The 17,523-nt window shown below is 38.5% G+C and overlaps 2 protein-coding genes across 4 annotated transcripts in view; one reads left to right on the top strand and one right to left on the bottom strand.

The window, feature by feature from the left end:
- Positions 1-230: 230 nt before the first annotated feature.
- Positions 231-14,919, bottom strand: LOC123644867 (GSK3B interacting protein). Of its 2 annotated transcripts, none has more exons than XM_045561234.1 (3): positions 14,836-14,919; positions 4,468-4,726; positions 231-1,988 (listed from the first exon to the last, which is right to left on the bottom strand). In XM_045561234.1, the coding sequence occupies exons 2-3, from the start codon at positions 4,723-4,725 to the stop codon at positions 1,827-1,829; spliced, it is 420 nt and encodes a 139-aa protein (XP_045417190.1). In that variant the 5' UTR covers position 4,726; positions 14,836-14,919; the 3' UTR covers positions 231-1,826. The 2 variants fall into 2 exon arrangements, with proteins under 2 accessions (XP_045417190.1, XP_045417180.1); XM_045561224.1 differs by lacking the exon at positions 14,836-14,919 and adding an exon at positions 14,507-14,638.
- A 474-nt stretch (positions 14,920-15,393) lies between these two features.
- The window catches only part of ATG2B (autophagy related 2B), a 72,855-nt gene continuing 70,725 nt past the window's right edge, over positions 15,394-17,523 (top strand). For both annotated transcript variants that reach the window (XM_045561248.1, XM_045561257.1), the window contains exon 1: positions 15,394-15,616. In XM_045561248.1, coding sequence (XP_045417204.1) covers positions 15,455-15,616 — 162 coding nt within the window. In that variant the 5' untranslated portion in view covers positions 15,394-15,454. The remainder of the gene's footprint in view (positions 15,617-17,523) is intronic.

Genomic DNA, 17,523 nt, shown 5'->3' on the forward strand with positions numbered 1-17,523 from the left:
TTTGTAAGAGTTTTTTTTTCCTTTGGAAGTGAAATCAGGCTTAATTTATCTGGTAAAGTTCTTTCAACAGTCTAGGTAAAATGGAGGTTTTAATATCTATTTTCTCCAGTATATCTGTATAGTTTTACTAATGTCCTCTCTTCCTATTCCTCTTTAATAGTAATAAAAAGAGCAACTCACTTCAAATAAAAATGTAACAACGCAGGATTAAAAAATGGAAACAGAATCTCTTGGAATCAATCATTTATCACAAAATGAACAATTTTAACTTTTAAACATACAATCACTTTTCTCCATACTTAACTTAAAATGAGTCAACAGAATTTTATTCAAACTTTACAAATATCATTTACATTTAGCCTGAGATTAAGCATGAGAAAGTTCAACCTGAAGTTAGACTTCATTGCCCAGTTAAGCATCTGAAAATAAAGCTGAGCATGAATATATATTACCAAACATAATTAAAGCATTCCAATGAAGTTTAACAATGAGTTGTGATGCGAACTGAAATTTAACTTATCCTGGTCCACATGATCTTCAGAGCCTAAAAGTATCTATTTTTTAATAATGATAAAAAATGTGCAGATGACAAATTTATGAAGGTGTGTCCAGATGCAGAAGCTTAGTTCAACATTGTTACAGCAGCTGCTTTAGGTGACCATTAAAAAAACTCCCCAATTCTTATTTTTCAACTTGTACTTGAAACCATGCGGCAGCATGGTACAGTTTATTAAGTTTACAAATATTAGTACTTATAATAAAATATAAAATACAGAGTATCCCTTTTTCAAATATTAAGTCTCTGAATGCTTCCATTCATCCTTTGGTTTCAAACCCATACAATGCACTCATATTACATTGTAGATTTAGCATTGAGACAGAACACTGTACATCTATTGGGGAAGGTGGGGTGCTGTGGGAATACCAAAGCACTACAGTAAACGTTGAAGCAAAAATACTTTCTGAATATATACTGTACATTATGTAAACAAACATTCAGAATAAGAATCAACACAGGCCAAAATATTGTCTTCTAGGAAACCAGAATCTTCTTTTCAATCACACACTGACGATGTTTTTTGTTAAGAAAAGAAATGGAGACTGTTCCTGTATTTGCTTATGTGCTTAGATATCTTGGATACGAGTGATTATTACATTCATTTGCTAATGGTTCGACCTCTGCTCAGTTGGCTGGCTGTTGCCAACACGGAATACAGAACTATTTCCGTCCCTGTTTTTCATTTAATACTAATTAAGTAATATATATTAATAATTAATTCATCTTTATCAATTCCTAATAGTAATATAAAGTGAAGCAGTGAATTTCAAAATTTGTGCAGGGGAAACTAGTTGACAATTTGTTTCCAATAAGGCTAGTAGCAAAATAATTACTACAAAGTCAGTCCAAGCTAGTAGTGAACCCCTGATTTAGCAGGCTGAATCAAAGTTTATAGTTAGGTAATTCTAATTCCTATATTACTGTGCAAATCTAGAATTTCTTATGTAAAAGAGAGTGCTGGCAGCATCAAAGCCCTGTAATTAAAAAATGAAATACTGATTAGGGTTTGAAATGCAGAGATAGTATATGAAGAAATGTGAATGTCTTAATGATGGTATCACAGCAATGGCCTCAGAATTCCTTTAGTGAATCCGAAACTAAGCCAATTCATTATTCAATAATCATCTGAGTCAAAAGCCTAAATTTGAAGCAAGAGATAAAGACACAAAACCAAAGATGCACTTTTCATGACCATATGCAAGAATTTCAAGCTTTATGTCAACATTCTGTACCAGCACCAGTCCCCTCTAAAAGAAAAAAAGCTTAGTCATGACTGTCCATCCCTTTTCAAAGCTTCCAGTCTTTGAAGGAGTGCGTTTCCAAATGCTTCCCGGTAGGCAGGGCTGAGAGTATCCAACAGGGAGTAGACAGTTTCGTGGTAGGGAGTCTGTAAATGATCATCCACCTGGTCAAAAGCATAACCTACCACCTGCAAGAGAAATGCAACAGGGAATTAGTTCATCTTGGTACAGAACGAAAACCAAGTGTTTATATGGGTAATATCTAATGATACTATTTTTCAATACAAGTCAGAATATGCATATTTTTATTACAACCTTTAATATGTAAGCAACTTATAATATATAACATATAGCATAGAAACAATACCAGTAAAACGCTCCTTATAGAATTTTTTTCAAAATTTAAAAGGTTTGATTTACCTTCTCTCTTGATCCTAAAAAATACGTAGAGAAAGAATTTAAAAAACTACACAAAAATAGTATTTCATTTTTGTATTTCAAGACATGCTTCTATTATTCACCCTATTTAATTCCACATATTGAGGGTCCACTATATTAAAGTACTATAATAGATAATATATTATTAGTTCATATTTTAGTCATTATTTATAATATTTAGCTTGTAATCCTTTATTCCTAGAAATTTAGTTTATTAATATTTTAATAATTAGTTTTAATAACTCTTTAACTTTCTAATCAGTAATCTGAAAGGCCATGTTCACCTAATATGTTTATCTGACAGGGAATGAATGCTCAACTATGAGATAAAAGGGAATGTTATTCTGTGGGTTTTCCCCCCTGTAAACACAGCTAAAATTCTTCTCTTTGAAAAAATTATATTAATAAGATATACCATGGTTCCCCAGCACAGTATAGGGTAAAATTAATTTTGTTTTTGCTAACTTGACTAAAGCTTGTAAACTCCTTATATAAATTCTAAATTTTTATGACATTTAAGCCATAGAAGATGAAAGTTTATGTTAGAAAAAAAGAAGCTGAGTATTGTTTTAAAATGAAAAGCACAGGCAGACACCTAAGGAAAACGAATCCCACCTCTTCAAAGTCATGCTCGATCACTGCACTCTGTATAGGTGTAGTACAGTTCTGCTTGCCTTCCTCTTATCCCTGCTAGACTGTGATCTTCCTGGTGGAAAGGGATCATGTCTTATTCATGGTTTGATTTCCAACTGCTGACACAGGATAGTTGCTCAATAAATGTTAACTCAATCAGACTAAAAAACAAATATTTGAGCACCTAGTACATGACAGCTTTTGTGACTGATCCGTATCTTTCCATATCACTTGTCACATAATCATCCCCAAAATCCTTTTTAGTTTTTTAATCTCTGGGTTATGGATAAAGTAGCACGGACTCTGAAGGGTAGAATGACTCACCCAAGATCACTCAAATTCACATTTAAGGCTTCTGACTCTGATCAGAACTTATACCTCACCACAGCTACCTTATGTGAACATACCTTACTATGTTGCCCAGGCTGGTCTTGAACTCCTGGGCTCAAGCAGTCCTCCTGCCTCAGCTTCCCAAGTAGCTGGGATTATAGGCATGCACTACCATGCCCAGCAAGATCCACTTCGAAACATTACAAGCTTTTAGTACAAATTTAAGGATTTGAAAAGGAATGCACAAAAATTAGTCAACTCAGGCACTACTCCTAAAGCTAAGCAGCTATCTGCACGACAGTTGTGAGGGAATTGAGAGTAGTAAAGATGCTAGTCTTGCAATTTACTCTATCAAGAATATATAGTACACATGATTCATCTTCAGCGAACTGAATCTAGTGAAATAAAGAGATTTTCATGTATTTGTTTAACACAATATTATGTGACATTCTTACTTCCTTAGGCCTTGCCCTCTACTTTATGATAATGTGCAACTACTCTTAACAGATACAGAGAAACAGAAAAGTTAGCAACCTTTGACCAAGCATGAAGATTCACTGATTGGTAAAGTTAAAACTAAATTTTAGATTTTCTAATGTCTATCCCTTTGTTTAGTAGGTCAAAAATTATCATAATATGCACATATTTTTTAACAAAAAGTTGCTCTCAGGTGATGCTTTCTACTATTCTAAACTCATGATCCTCATTTAAAGAACATAGAAAGGTCAATCTGCCTAGAAGAGCTCACTCGTAATAAAGACATACTGGTAATAAAGGGCCGATAGGACACTCTTGGAAATTTGGGGGCGGAATGTTCTATTCTGATTTAATTGTGATCTAAGAGCTGGAAAACAGTGACGTCAAGTATGTTGTCTTAATAGAAGAGACATTTATAAGAGATGGATGAAGACCCTTTCAACACAATGATTGCAAAACTCATTCAATGCAGAGAATGCATAATAATTTTGGTGGACAAATTTAGCTATAGGTGAGAAATAAATTAGTTTTGGGGGTGATGATTAAAACAAAGTATTACTCTGCAAATCAAATGTTTCTTCTTTTTTAAAAAATTCAATTTCCACACGTTGATCAAAAGACTCTAAAGTTAATAAAAATCCCTAGGAAAAGGTTTCCTAAAAAAAAAAAAAAAAAAATTGAAAGCTATTGAGTGTTTTCATTTAACACCCTCCACCTCCCTACTACCCTCAACTTTTTGATGAAGTGGTAAAGATATACTTTTATTTTCTAAAAAGAAAAGTGAGTTACCTTAAGTCCTGCTTCAGTGAGCTCCAGGCAGTATCTGTTCCTTTCCTTTGTTTCTACATTGATATAGGCCACATCGTCTGCACAGCGCAGGCTTTTTGAGACAAACATGTTGTTAACAGCAAAGAGAACATCATTTACAACTGCTTCCGCTTCCAGCCTCATGTCTTTCACATCAGTTCCTTCAAAACCATTAAGGTCTGAACCTTCTTCAAATCCTGACATACTGCTTAGCTCCACGGGATTATAGTCTGTTTCCATTCTGCAAAACAGTAGACAAAAAATTTGTTTACTGAAAGACATTCAAAATATGATATGATTACAATTAGCTATGTCTTACAATTGTTACTTAGTATAAAACATTAGCTAATAATTTTTAGGAAAAATATTGCCTAAAACCATTTCTAGCAGTTTTTCACAGCAAAATTACAGATACCTACAGGTTTTCAAAAAAAGGATCCCTCTTCCCCACTTATCCCCAAAAGGTTAATTCTCATATTGATAAACATTTGGAATATTACAGTTTTTAGCTATTTTAAACATGCCTCAGTAACAATCCTGGTACATATTTATTTTAAAATTTATAATTATTTCTCTAGGATAGATATTTAGAACTGGAATTGCTGAGTCAAAGGACATGCTCATTTTAACTTTCAATAGATACTGCCAATTCATTCTTCAAAAAAAGGCTGTATTGATCTATACTCTCCCAATAGACTATGAGGGATGTAGTCTTTTCCTCCACACTCCTTCCAATTCTTTTAAATTTTTGCCAATTTGAAAAGCAAAGAATAATATAGTGCATTGTTTTAATATGCATTTCCTTGTAAACATCTTTTTAGATGTTTATAGGATATCTAGATCCAAGGTCATACAGTTGCAAAAAATAGAAATGGAAATGAACCCAAGTTGTCTGAAATCAGATTCCTTACCTACCACAGTAAAGTAACTCTTAGTAGCTCCTTTTAAGACTTCTGCATTTAGGGTTTTGATTAAGGCCTTCCCCACCCTTCAATGATCACATTTTAAAAAATCTCCTAAATTGTCCTCTAAATTCTATCTGTATTTAACTGTTTGAGCCATCTGGAACTTATTTTGTGTACCTTTATTTTCCAAATTGATAGCCTACTATATTTAGAACTGGCCCAAATGTTATATTTTGAAAAGTATTATTTCTCATGCTAACTTGATCCAATATTACTGTCAGGCTCCCATGCAGTTATAGCTTTTCTTCTGTAACTGGGATTAAAAAGGATTTTCCTGACCATGTATTCTTAAAATTGGAAATGTATGAATAAGTTAATAAATACAAAATTGCTTTGCAATGTAAAAGGAGCTTTACAGAAGGGATATTGTGCTTTCTTTGTACTTGGCAGGCTTTAAAAGTTAAGATTTTCATTTCTCTGATATGGATTAAGCATCCACTGTCCTGAATAAAGCATGACTCTTCCTTCATTCACATATTTAATAAGCATTCATTGCCTAATTACTCGAGTGTTGTGGTCAAGGTCTCACATTAAGGCACAGTCCCTCCCCCTCACCACACTGGAGTTAAACTAGATTAGTAATCAACTCTCTCTCTCTCTCTCTTTTTTTTTTGTTAGAGATGAGGTCTTGCTTTGTTGCCCAGACTATAGTGCAGTGGCTATTTACAGGCGTGATCACAGTGAACTACATTACAGCCTTGAACTTCTGGACTCCAGCCATCCACACCTGGTCCTTAAACTCATTTTTTAATTTTTAATTTTTATTTTTTGAGACAGTCTCACTTTTTGCCTGGGCTAGAGTGTTGTGGCATCAGCTTAGCTCACAGCAACCTCAAACTCCTGGGTTCAAGCAATCCTACTGCCTCAGCCTCCCGAGTAGCTGGGACTATGGGCATGCGCCACCATGCACGGCTAATTTTTTCTATGTATTTTTAGTTGTCCAGCTAATTTCTTTCTATTTTTTTTTTTTTTTTTTTTTAGTAGAGACAGGGTCGCACTCTTGCTCAGGCTGGTCTCGAACTCCTGAGCTCAAACGATCTGCCCTGCCTGTCTCGGCCTCCCAGAGTGCTAGGATTACAGGCATGAGCCACCGCGCCTGGCCTTAAACTCATTTTTTAAAAGGAGCCTTAACAACTTTTTTTCTGACAATGCTGATAACTTTCATGGGCATTTATTTACACCACTTGTCTGGTATAATACATTACACATTCACTTCTTTTTCTGAAGTTATTAACCTGTGCCCTATTTGTGTGATATTCAAAGTCCTTTAAATTAGTGGTTATCTACCTTGGCTCCTCATTACGATCACCTGGGAGAGCTTATAAAATTACAGATGCATTGACCCCACTGCAGAGCAATGAAATCAAAATCTCTGGGAAACAAGTATTTTTTCAGAGTTCCTGGGTGATTTTGCTGTGCAGCCACTACTCCAAATTATCAGCACAAATCTTAGGGAGCTATAAAGTTCCGATAGATGCATGCCATTTGCACATTATAAAAGTCAAAACTATTTGCTAAAGGCAATTTATGATAAGCTATGTAAAACTATTTCAAAAATAACATAGCAAGTATATAAACAATATATTTCTCCAATCCTATTATATTTCAATTAATGATATGTTTTAAGGATCCTTTATCTTGTCTCCCATAGCACTTTGCAGAATTAGGACTAACTATAAATAATACAAGGTAATTATAAAATTACCAATTATTGCTAGAGCAATTTGTCAGGTAATCGAAAGCTAAAATTGACTTACTATATAGGAAAATGAAAATATTTTATTTTCTAAAAATAATCAATATACTGCTTAATATTATACTTGGTTTTACATATAAGAAATGAGCCCATTTTATTTTATTTTTTCAAAGTTAGTTCTGAAGATTTAGGTATGTGACTGCTACTATGAATCTCGATATCATGAATACCAAACATCTTTATTTTGCTTAAGTAATCAAGTACTTCAATTATAGATGTCAGTAATAATAGTCATAACATAAAGTCTGATGCTTATAAAGTTTTTAAAGCAAGAGTCTAATTCACTGCAATTAGGACCTTACTGATGCTGAAGGATGAAGAATCTAGTACTAGAATGGAACAAATCCTCACAGGTTGGTAAAGTAGGTCACAAACTGTTGCTGTGTAATAATGAGCACCAAACTGCAAAAAAATAATAAATAAATAAAAGAGAAAGACACCTTTCCTACGACTGAACTTTTAAAAGATTTTGTCCGAAATGTCTTTAAATGATGACACATAAAATTCAGAACTTTTGATGATACATATAAATTAAAATGATAGACTTTATTGAAGCACTACAAAATTAATATTTTTAGCTATTATTTTAAGGTATTATTACAACTTATCTTTTGTAGATTATAACAGATTCTTGATTATTTACTAATATCCTTTCCCCTGTCTAATACCATGCAGATTTTCCAAGGGCAATCATAATGTCCCCTTTCCATATTAAGTAAAGTAACCAAGCAATGTGGCTGAGATTCACTCCACTTCCCAGTTACAGATTGTTCTAAACTAATCAATACACAAAATTCTTCCCGGTCACTTTAATTCAGAATAGTTCAGTCAGAGCACACAGCTGCAGCTGTTCCTAGCAGCCATCTTGAGATGGGAACACTAGTCCAAGGTCAATGCCTTCAGTGGGAAAAGAACAGAGTTAAGAGATTTACAGAGAAATGCAGCCAGAGCCCATTCCGGTTTTCCAGAGGATAGTTTTTTTCCAGTCCTTAAGGACTCAGATCCTTACATGGGTTTGGTGGTCATTGTGGGGCAGTACCTGCAGGCCTAAATCAGGTGTTTGGTCCTTGCTGGCTTTCCGAGAATGATTCCTGACTACCTTGCTGTGAATGGCACAACTCATGCAATAATGTAGCTTTGCGTACAGCTTGGGAAGCACACAGGTGTTGAAGACATTTGCTTCAGAAATGTCCCTGAGAGCTGAAGCTTCTACTTTTTTTTTTAAATATAAATCTTTAAAATTCTAGTTTCTTTATTTTATTTTCATTTTATTTTCTTTTATGTTTTGAATGATAAACTTCATAGCTTTGTCCTTGGGCATGCATTGGGCACAGTTCATGAAGTGAATATGCTGCATGTGGCCATGGCCCTTTTTGGCATAAATGTTGTTCCCTTTGTCTTTGTCATATTGGAAGTGAGGACACGCAAGTGCTAAATATAGATATATTTTCTTACTTCTCAATGGATGATCTGTGTACCTGTGGAAGTCTGTGCCATTGAGGATGAAGAAATACATGCCTAGTAAAGGGACAACTGCGAGATTATTAATACTATTGACATATTAGAGCTGCTGTCGGGTTACCAGAATGGTTGACTCATTAATGTGATTCCTGTAAAAACTCTTTGGTTTCCCTTTCTGTAGGCAAAATAATTTATCATCATATAAGAAATTACAGATGAACAGAAGTTTCTGTGGTGGAGTGTTCTTTATCAGTGCCGTCTGACACAGGAACTACTAGCCACCTAAGGCTTGGCTAGTGTGATGGAGGGATTCAATTTAAAATCTTATTTAATTTTCATTCATTTAAATGTAAATAGCCAGTGGCTATTGTATCAGACAGCACAGGTTTAGACCTCTGTGAACACTTGTAGATGATATAATAAACTGAGTTTATATTAATATTATGGCTGAAAAACTCAGTAGATGTAAAGGCAATGAATTAAACTTACTTTATATATGAGTAGCAAAATCTGGAAACTGAGAAACAATTGAATCCTAACTACTCTACAGAGGGGAATCAATCATCGTTTCAAATAACAAAAACTATTGCACTACTTCTTACATTTTATAATCTTGTTTATTTGGACTCTGTTTATCATCCAAATATAATCTACTGTGTACCTATATATCTACCATTTTTTCTAAGTGCTAGAATACTAATTAAAGATGTCTACTGGTAGCTTACACTCTAATTTGGGAAATAAGATAGGCACTTGAAATATTTACACAAATATTAATGCACCACACACCATAATTACAACCAAAAAATGTACTTAATTGTGAGCTGCAGATAATTACAGAAAACAATAAGTCTTGGTCCTACTACAAACTCTATCACTAAACTTGTATGAACTTGGATTGACCATATGACCTCATTGGACTCATGATGTTCTCACCTGTATAGTAAGGGAAACGGACAGGAAATTCTTTATTGTTCTAAGAGCTCTGACATTCCATGATCTATGACATAATTGTTAGTTACAATAGGGCTTGACTCATGGAACAGGTCAGTCAAAATTGGTCTCGAATGAGTATTGTTAAAGTGCTATGGATAAGCAGAAAGGTCTTGTGAGTTGTGAAGGAATCTGCATTGGGAACAAACCAAAGGCAAGGGTCTGCACAAGGTGTGGCAGGAACTATAAGGAGACTAGCCTCGCTGAAATACAAGGATAGGTAGGGATGGCCCAATTTGACAAGGTGCTGACACCTAGACACGGGAATTTAATTTTGGCATAACAAGCTGTTTTAAAGTCTTGAGAACAGAAATAGCAATTTCTTTATATTTAAAATAAGTTTCTTATTGTCAGGACATAGTTTGGTCCCACTTTTTAATCTAATCTGGCAACTGCTACCTTTTAATTAGGGTATGCTATGGTTTGAATATTTGTCCCCTCTAAAACTCATGTTGAGGCCGGGCACGGTGGCTCACGCCTATAATCCTAGCACTTTGGGAGGCCGAGGCGGGAGGATCGCTCAAGGTCAGGAGTTTGAGACCAGCCTGAGCAAGAGTGAGACCCCATCTCTGCTAAAAAAATAGAAAGAAACTAGCTGGACAACTAAAAATATATATAGAAAAAATTAGCCGGGTATGGTGGTGCATGCCTGTAGTCCCAGCTACTCGGGAGACTGATGCAGTAGGATTGTTTGAGCCCCAGGAGTTTGAGGTTGCTGTGAGCTAGGCTGACGCCACGGCACTCTAGCCCAGGCAACGGAGTGAGACTGTATCTCAAAAAAAAAAAAAAAAAAGAAAAGAAAAAAGAAAGTAAAGATGAATAAAAATAATTATAATTAGCAACATTTAGAATTTAAGCAAAGCTAAAACCTAGTTTAGTCTTTATTTTTTGTAACATATAACATTGGATCTGTTTAGAATAGCTTTGAGACATATCTATTTTCAAATTAAAAGTTTTAAATCAGACTCATTTGTAGTATTACAAATATAAAGTATTTGTAATTAAAGTAAAACTGGCTATTTTTCCATTTATACACTGATATAACCTAGTAATGATAAATCAAGCCAATAGAATTCTATTGTGCTTTTGTTGATTAAGGAGGAAGCTCAGGGTGAAGTAATACATAGTGCTACTTTGAGTTTTTAAAACTGTAATAAGCAGCAACACTATAACCCTGTAAACCTTTCCTTCAAAACCAGAAACTGTAAATGAGATTCTAAGAAAAGATGCAAAAATTGAATGTTTAATAAGGATTATTTGACACTATATTTAAATAAAGTACATTCTAACCAACATAAAACAAATCAATATCAAAGAGATATAATATAAAAAACTCATTGCTTTCCATTTAAACTCTAACTTGGTTTTATACCAGATTCTGAGCAATATGCTGTTGCCAACACCTTCAAAAATTGGAATATCTTACAATTGCTATTAGTTATTCTGGTGGATTGCATCACCTCATATAAAGTTTCCAAAAATGACTCCTTAAAACAGCATACATAAATTATTTAGGAACCAGCTCTTTCTCCATCTGTTGGTATAATTTTTGGATTATGTTAGTGTTTTAGGGGGGAATTCATGAAACTGGTTAAGATATTGATTACTAAAACCTTTATTCTCTACTTCTTTTATTTTTATTTGTTCCTCCCACCACCCCACCCCATCCCCACCAGTCCTATTCTCTACTTCTCAATTTACTAGACTTTGTTTTATTTTATCACAATGTAAAAGAGCTTCATCCTTGATGACAGAAGAATGGGCACAGAAAGACTTATATACAGCCTGACAAAAGAACAGTGCCAAAGATTTCAAGAGCTGTACAGTGATTACAGATATTCACTTTGGAAGAAAGTTTGACTTTTCAGTTGACATTACAACAGTCAGTTGAGGGCTAGAATGCAGTATCTTAATCATGATTACTTTTATTTGTATCACTCACTACAATCTGGAAAACCCTCTCAATATGAACAAGACATGGCCAGCGTGGTGTGGTGGTTAATGGGCTCTCAAGCAGACTGACTGGGGCTAGAATCTCAGTTCTGCCACTTAGTTTACTCTGAAACTTGGGGTAAGATGTTTTAATCTCTCTCAGTTACACATTCCTTCTCACTAAAGTGAGGTTAACAATGGTATCTATCTTAAAGTGATATTGAGAGAACTAAATGAGTGAATATATGGAAAGTACTTAAAATGGTGGACACACAGTAAGCTCAAGAAATATTATCTGCTAATTATTATATATTAAAAGTATTTAGAAGTATCTTTAAAGAGGAAAGTGCTGACCCTGAAACTCAAGCTGTTTGACTCCAAGTTCGATGCTCTTTACCTTACACAGGGTGGTGGCTGCTGCTGTCTGGTAGCAGCTGTGGGACATGGGCGCCCTGACAACATATTCCTGTCACCTCAGATGTAAGTCTTAAAAAAAGGTCAAAAAAATCTCACTGGCTTTTCTTTTATTTCACATGTTAACATGGATTTCTCTAAAGGACAATTATTTTGACATGACCCATTTAGCCTCTGGTATATAGCTTCTAACCTGTCACTTCAAACTCCTTCATATAATTCTTAAGGAGTTGACAGTATTTGGATAGGTAATTGTTTTCATCTTCCTCAATCAATGAAAAGTGTTAACATTCTGTGATAAGTACTCTGTCTTGGATAAAACACAAAAACAGCACTGTGACTTGGGATGAGTTTATATCCTATTTGAGCTAAAGGTATAGTGACAGGTCCTAACCTTAACATTTATACTGAATTTCTCCTAGAAAGCATAAAATATACAAGGCAACACACTTAAGACTTTATTGAATAGAGTATGTCTGTTTTTGCAAAATCTTCCATTTTTATTTTCCTTTCTGATATTTGAAATTGCAAGCATCCTATGGACAGTCTTAATGTCATTCTACATGCAAAGGAAACTACTTATTTAAGTTTCCAAAAGAAGTCCAAATCATATCTAGTTGTCAGAAGTCCAGTTCAAACCTCCTAAAGCCTATGCTAATTCCTTGTTGGATGAGATCCCACATTTGACTTTTTGTAGCACTTTGTTTATATTCCTTTTATGGCAAGTATTATAATCATTATTTGCAAGCACATCTTACTATCTTCAAAATAAATCCGGAATCCAACTGCTATTAATCATCTACACTGCTACCACTCTGGTCCAAACCACTGTCATCTTTTGCCTGGATTGTTCCAACATCCTTCTAACTAACTGTTCTTGCTTTTTTCACCTTTGGCCCTCCCACTCGGACACCAGCCTACTCTCAACACAGCAATTAGCATGACCCTATAAAAATTTAGGCCAGATTATGTCACTCTTCTCCTTAAACCCATCTCACCCAGAGTAAAAGCCAAAGTCCTTTTTTTTTTCTTTTCTTTTCTTTTTTTTTTAGTAGGAGCTTCTGACTACAGAAAGCCAAAGTTCTTAAAACAGCCTATAAGGCCCTATGGGACCTGCTCCCTCTCCATTCCCTCACTGAGCTTCCACTCTTTCCTTCACTCCCTCCTGATGTTCCTTGAACTCACCAAGCATCTTTCTGTGTCAGAGCCTTACACTTGCTGTTCCCATGCCTGGAAAACAACTCTTCCAGGTACACATGTGCCTTGCTTCCCAGCTTTCTCCAAGTCTTTGCTAAATCATCATCCTACTACATAAAAGAGGCCTTTTCTTACCACCCTATATAAAAATGGCAAATTGCTCCTCTCTCCCCCATCTCCAGTCTCTTTACATTGCATTATTTTTCTCCTACAGCACTTTTCACCATATAGCATACTATTTACTTGATTACTGTTTCCCCTCCCTTTAATAAAATGTAATCTCCGTGAAGGAAGGGACTTGTGTTCACTGCTGTATCCCCAGCACCCAGAACAGACCCTGGCACATAGCAGGCAATCAATAAATATTTACTGAACAAATGAATGAACGTTCCACATTAGAATACACATGCCTTGAGGGTTTTGCCTGATTCTTCTTTACATTTTTTCACATCACCAACTGTAGTTGCTTTCATTTAACAGACCCATAGCAAATATTTTTGGACGAATGAAGTGCAAGGGAATTGAAGTTACTGAGAATACTTGGGATAAGTCTGCAAAGAATGAGGGGCATCAACAATCCAAGCAACTACATACACTGGACAGCACACTGGTTCTAAATGAAAAAGTGGTGTGGAAAGGGGAATCAGATCTTTCTCCATCTGCCAACATTTTGGGCTATGTTAGTATTTCTAAAGCATTCGTGAAACAGTTACCAAGATAGTAAATATTTAACTTTTTAAACCGGTCATCTTAATTCACTTTCTTTAATTAAGCAGCTCAGCCGTACGTTTCAGGGCTCTGTCCAGGACTGTTTAGGTTCACGCCCTACTCATTTAATGTTCCTAACAATTCCTGGACATAAGATATTAATCCGCTCACGCTTGGCAAAGGAGGTGACGTGGGCTCAGAGGGCAGCGGCCGGTTCAAGGTGGCTTGGTTAATAAGGGTCAGTGTCAGGATTCTAACCCAGGACATTTGGCTTCCGGGGCCACAGAACACCGGCACTCAGGCCTTCAGAGGTGGACTAACTTAAGAGCCGGCTCCGCCTCTGCAGGAGTTGCCTCCCAAAAGGCAGAAGCACGATTGCGCAGATCGCCAGAACAGCACAGGTACTTCACGGAGGTGCCCGCGGGGTCAGCAGGCTCTGGTATTTATCAGAGAAAGCAGTTTTGCCCACAAATGCCTCGAAAATCCAAGTTTCCTGGTCGTTGGTGTAGCACACCCAGGATTAAGAAAGCGTATGCGAGAAGCTCTCTGCAAAGTGCAGAGCGCAGTAACGAAGAGGCAGCTTTGGAAACAATACCTGAATGACGCGGGGGACGGATAACTTGCTGACAATGGGCACAGGTCGATATTGGGGGGCAGGCGGAGATGCTCGAGAGGGGTTCCAGTCCTCCCCGTGGGGCCGGCGGCGCCCCGGGTGCCCGTTTCCGGGGTGCAGTGGTCCGACAGAGCCCACACCGGACCCGCCCCCAGACCCCGCTCAGTCCGGGCGCGGGGCCCCTTCGGCCGTGGCCCCTCACGACCCAGCCCGCTGCGTCGCGGGCCGTCCAGAGCGCCCCACGTCCCGCCCGCCCTCGAGCCCCTCTCGGCTGCCGCCCGCCCGCCACAGGCGGCCTGCCGTCCGTTTACCTGCGCAACCCGCGTCCTCCTCTTCCTCCCTCCGGAGGCGACTGGAGCCGACCCGCGGCGCCGCCCCCTCCCTCCCCGCCCTCGCCCGCCTCTCGGAGCCGGAACTGCTCGCGTCCTGGCCCTTCTCCCCGCCCCGCTCCGCCCCCAGTGTGGCGTCACTTCCGCCGGCGCCCGGCCGCGCGCAGGGAGTCTGGGCCTCGCGAACGCGCCGGGAGCGTAGCGTCCCCAGAGTCGGGAGCGCGCCCCGCGGATGACAACAAGTTCGTCGCGCGGCAGCGGTGGCGGTGTCTGCCTCTGCTTGAGCCCCTGCCGCCCTCCGTCGCGCTCCCTTGCACCTTCTCTCTGTGCCGACTAGGACCCCCTCGGGCGCCCCTGGCCTCGGGCAACGGGGACCCCTCCGCGCCTCGACCCCGCCAGGCCTCGCGCGAGCGGCACGGCGCGGGCGATGGGGTCGCCCTGAGGGACGCTTGTCGCCAAGCGGCCATGGAGGGGACGCCCAGGGCTTAGGCCCCGCCGCGGCCTGGGGACGCCGGCCGGGACCCGAGGCGCAGTCGCCGCGGCCTGGAGCCGGAGCCGCCGCCGCCCGCAGCTCCAGCCAGCCCAGCTGCCAGCCCTCACCATGCCGTGGCCGTTTTCGGAATCTATCAAGAAGAGGGCCTGTCGGTACCTCCTGCAGAGGTACTTGGGCCACTTCCTGCAGGAGAAGCTGAGCCTGGAGCAGCTCAGCCTTGACCTGTACCAGGGGACCGGGTCCCTCGCCCAGGTCCCCTTGGACAAATGGGTAAGAGCTGCCGGCGGAGAGCCGGGCGGGAGTCGCTCCCCTGCTCAGGGCGATTCGAACGAGTGTCATCCCAGACTGGTGACGTTCAGCCCCTCCCTGGGGAGTGTTTGGATCCAAGTGTGGGAGGGCACGGAGAAATGTGTTAGAGTGTTGTTTAATCTGTTTGTAGCGAGTTTGCTCCCTCAAATCACGTGTTCCAGAAACTTAACAGATGTAATGGAGTCTACATTATGGAAATAATTGAGTCACTGCTTCGGGGTCTGTGGAAGGAGATGACCAATGCTGTCCCTTGGGATGTGAGAGGCCGCAGCTTTCTGTGGCATACAAACCCTGTTTCATGGGATGACATTCCGGAAAGATTAAGGATGCAGAGGACCTTTGGGATGTCAGAATCCCTAGTTAATTGTTTTGGGCTGGCTACCTGCACACCGCCTTTGCCTTGTCTCCGTACCGCGTTTACCATCTGGAAGAAAGTTAGGTGAAGGCCTCCTTGGTCGGTTGGGCCGGCTTTTGCTTGATTATACGATTGCAAGAGCAGTTTGTGTACCCAGCCTGTGAATGGTTGTGTGGCTCTAGTAGTGCTGTTTGGTTATGCCTCTTTGCTTCACGTGACAGATCGTAAAAGCAGGTGTTGCAAAAGCGCTGAAGCTGCAATTTTCAGACATTTTAAAACCTGCTTTCCACTTGTCATTCAGCGTCTGTGAGTTGACTTATTGTGTCTTACAGGTGTTTTATGTGTATTTGAACTCACCACATGCAGTTGTACCTGCATGTGTTTATTCAGTGTGTAGTATTTTTCTTAAAGTAATTCAGCCTTGGGTTTGACAAGAAGGGAGTGGCTTCTCCTATTTGCCCAACCCCTACTTCCTTAGCCACAGAAAAGCTTAAATTATGATAACACCTTATTATGCCCCTTAATTTGTACTAGAGAGTATGAATAAGTATATAGTTTTGTCACTAATTAGATGACTTAAACTAGGGAGAGTACATAAGATAGTGGAAAGACCCAGTCTCTCACCAGCGTAGTCCAAGCTGCCACAATTAACCAAGTCATGTTGGACATAATAATTCACCTGAGTTCAGTAAACATTAATGGAGCATACACTTCATGCCAGGTACTTTATCAAGGTATTGTATTGCTGTAATTCTCACCAGAAGATAGGCATTCTGATGGATATTTTAAAATTCAGCAACCTATGATTCCATACTTTTGGTACAGTTATGAATAGATTATCTTGAAGGAGGAGGGTTGGACATTTATTAAATGGCTTTGTGGGTGGAGGGACTTTGTATACATTATTTTTTAATGACTTCGTTAACCCTATAAGGTGGGCATTATTATTCCCATTTTACAGATGGAGTTAAATAATTTACTGCAGTCACACATTTAGCAACTGGTTAGTGATAATTCAAACCTATCTAATTCCTGAGCCTGTGCTTTCTTCATTGCATCACATGGCCTCAGATCAAGAGAAAGGCAGTTAAAGTTTATTGAGCATCTATTTATGTCAGGCACTATGCTAGGCACTTTTATTTGTGTGGTGGTTTTATTTAGTCCTCATGGGAAATCAGAGGTAGTGATATTTGAATTTTATAGTTTGACTTTAGTATCGTTGGCAAAATAATTTATGACTAGACTTCATCTGAAGATTATGTTTTTTCTTTATAAGTGTTTAGTCAACTAAAATGATATTGTCAAAGCATCCAGTAAACACTTGCTGTTGCTGATTTGTTTATTTATTTTAGTATGCTATGTTGATTACTAAGAGAAATCTTGATGTGACCCTTAGATATAATTATTCAAAGTTCTGATTCCAAATTCAGTTACTTTTGACGTTTGATTTTAATGACTTTCATGATTGAAAAAAGATACCTATGTTGGAAGAATTGCATCATTGGCCATATTA

Source organism: Lemur catta, chromosome 1, assembly GCF_020740605.2.
Source record: "Lemur catta isolate mLemCat1 chromosome 1, mLemCat1.pri, whole genome shotgun sequence".
Taxonomy (NCBI): domain Eukaryota; kingdom Metazoa; phylum Chordata; class Mammalia; order Primates; family Lemuridae; genus Lemur; species Lemur catta.

Bases quoted from the DNA above. Each gene is read 5' to 3' on its own strand.
- LOC123644867 (XM_045561234.1), bottom strand. From the start codon at position 4,725: ATGGAAACAGACTATAATCCCGTGGAGCTAAGCAGTATGTCAGGATTT. The intron at 1,989-4,467 runs GTAACTCACTTT...TTTCTCTTGCAG, and splicing joins TCACTGAAGCAGGACTTAAG to GTGGTAGGTTATGCTTTTGA.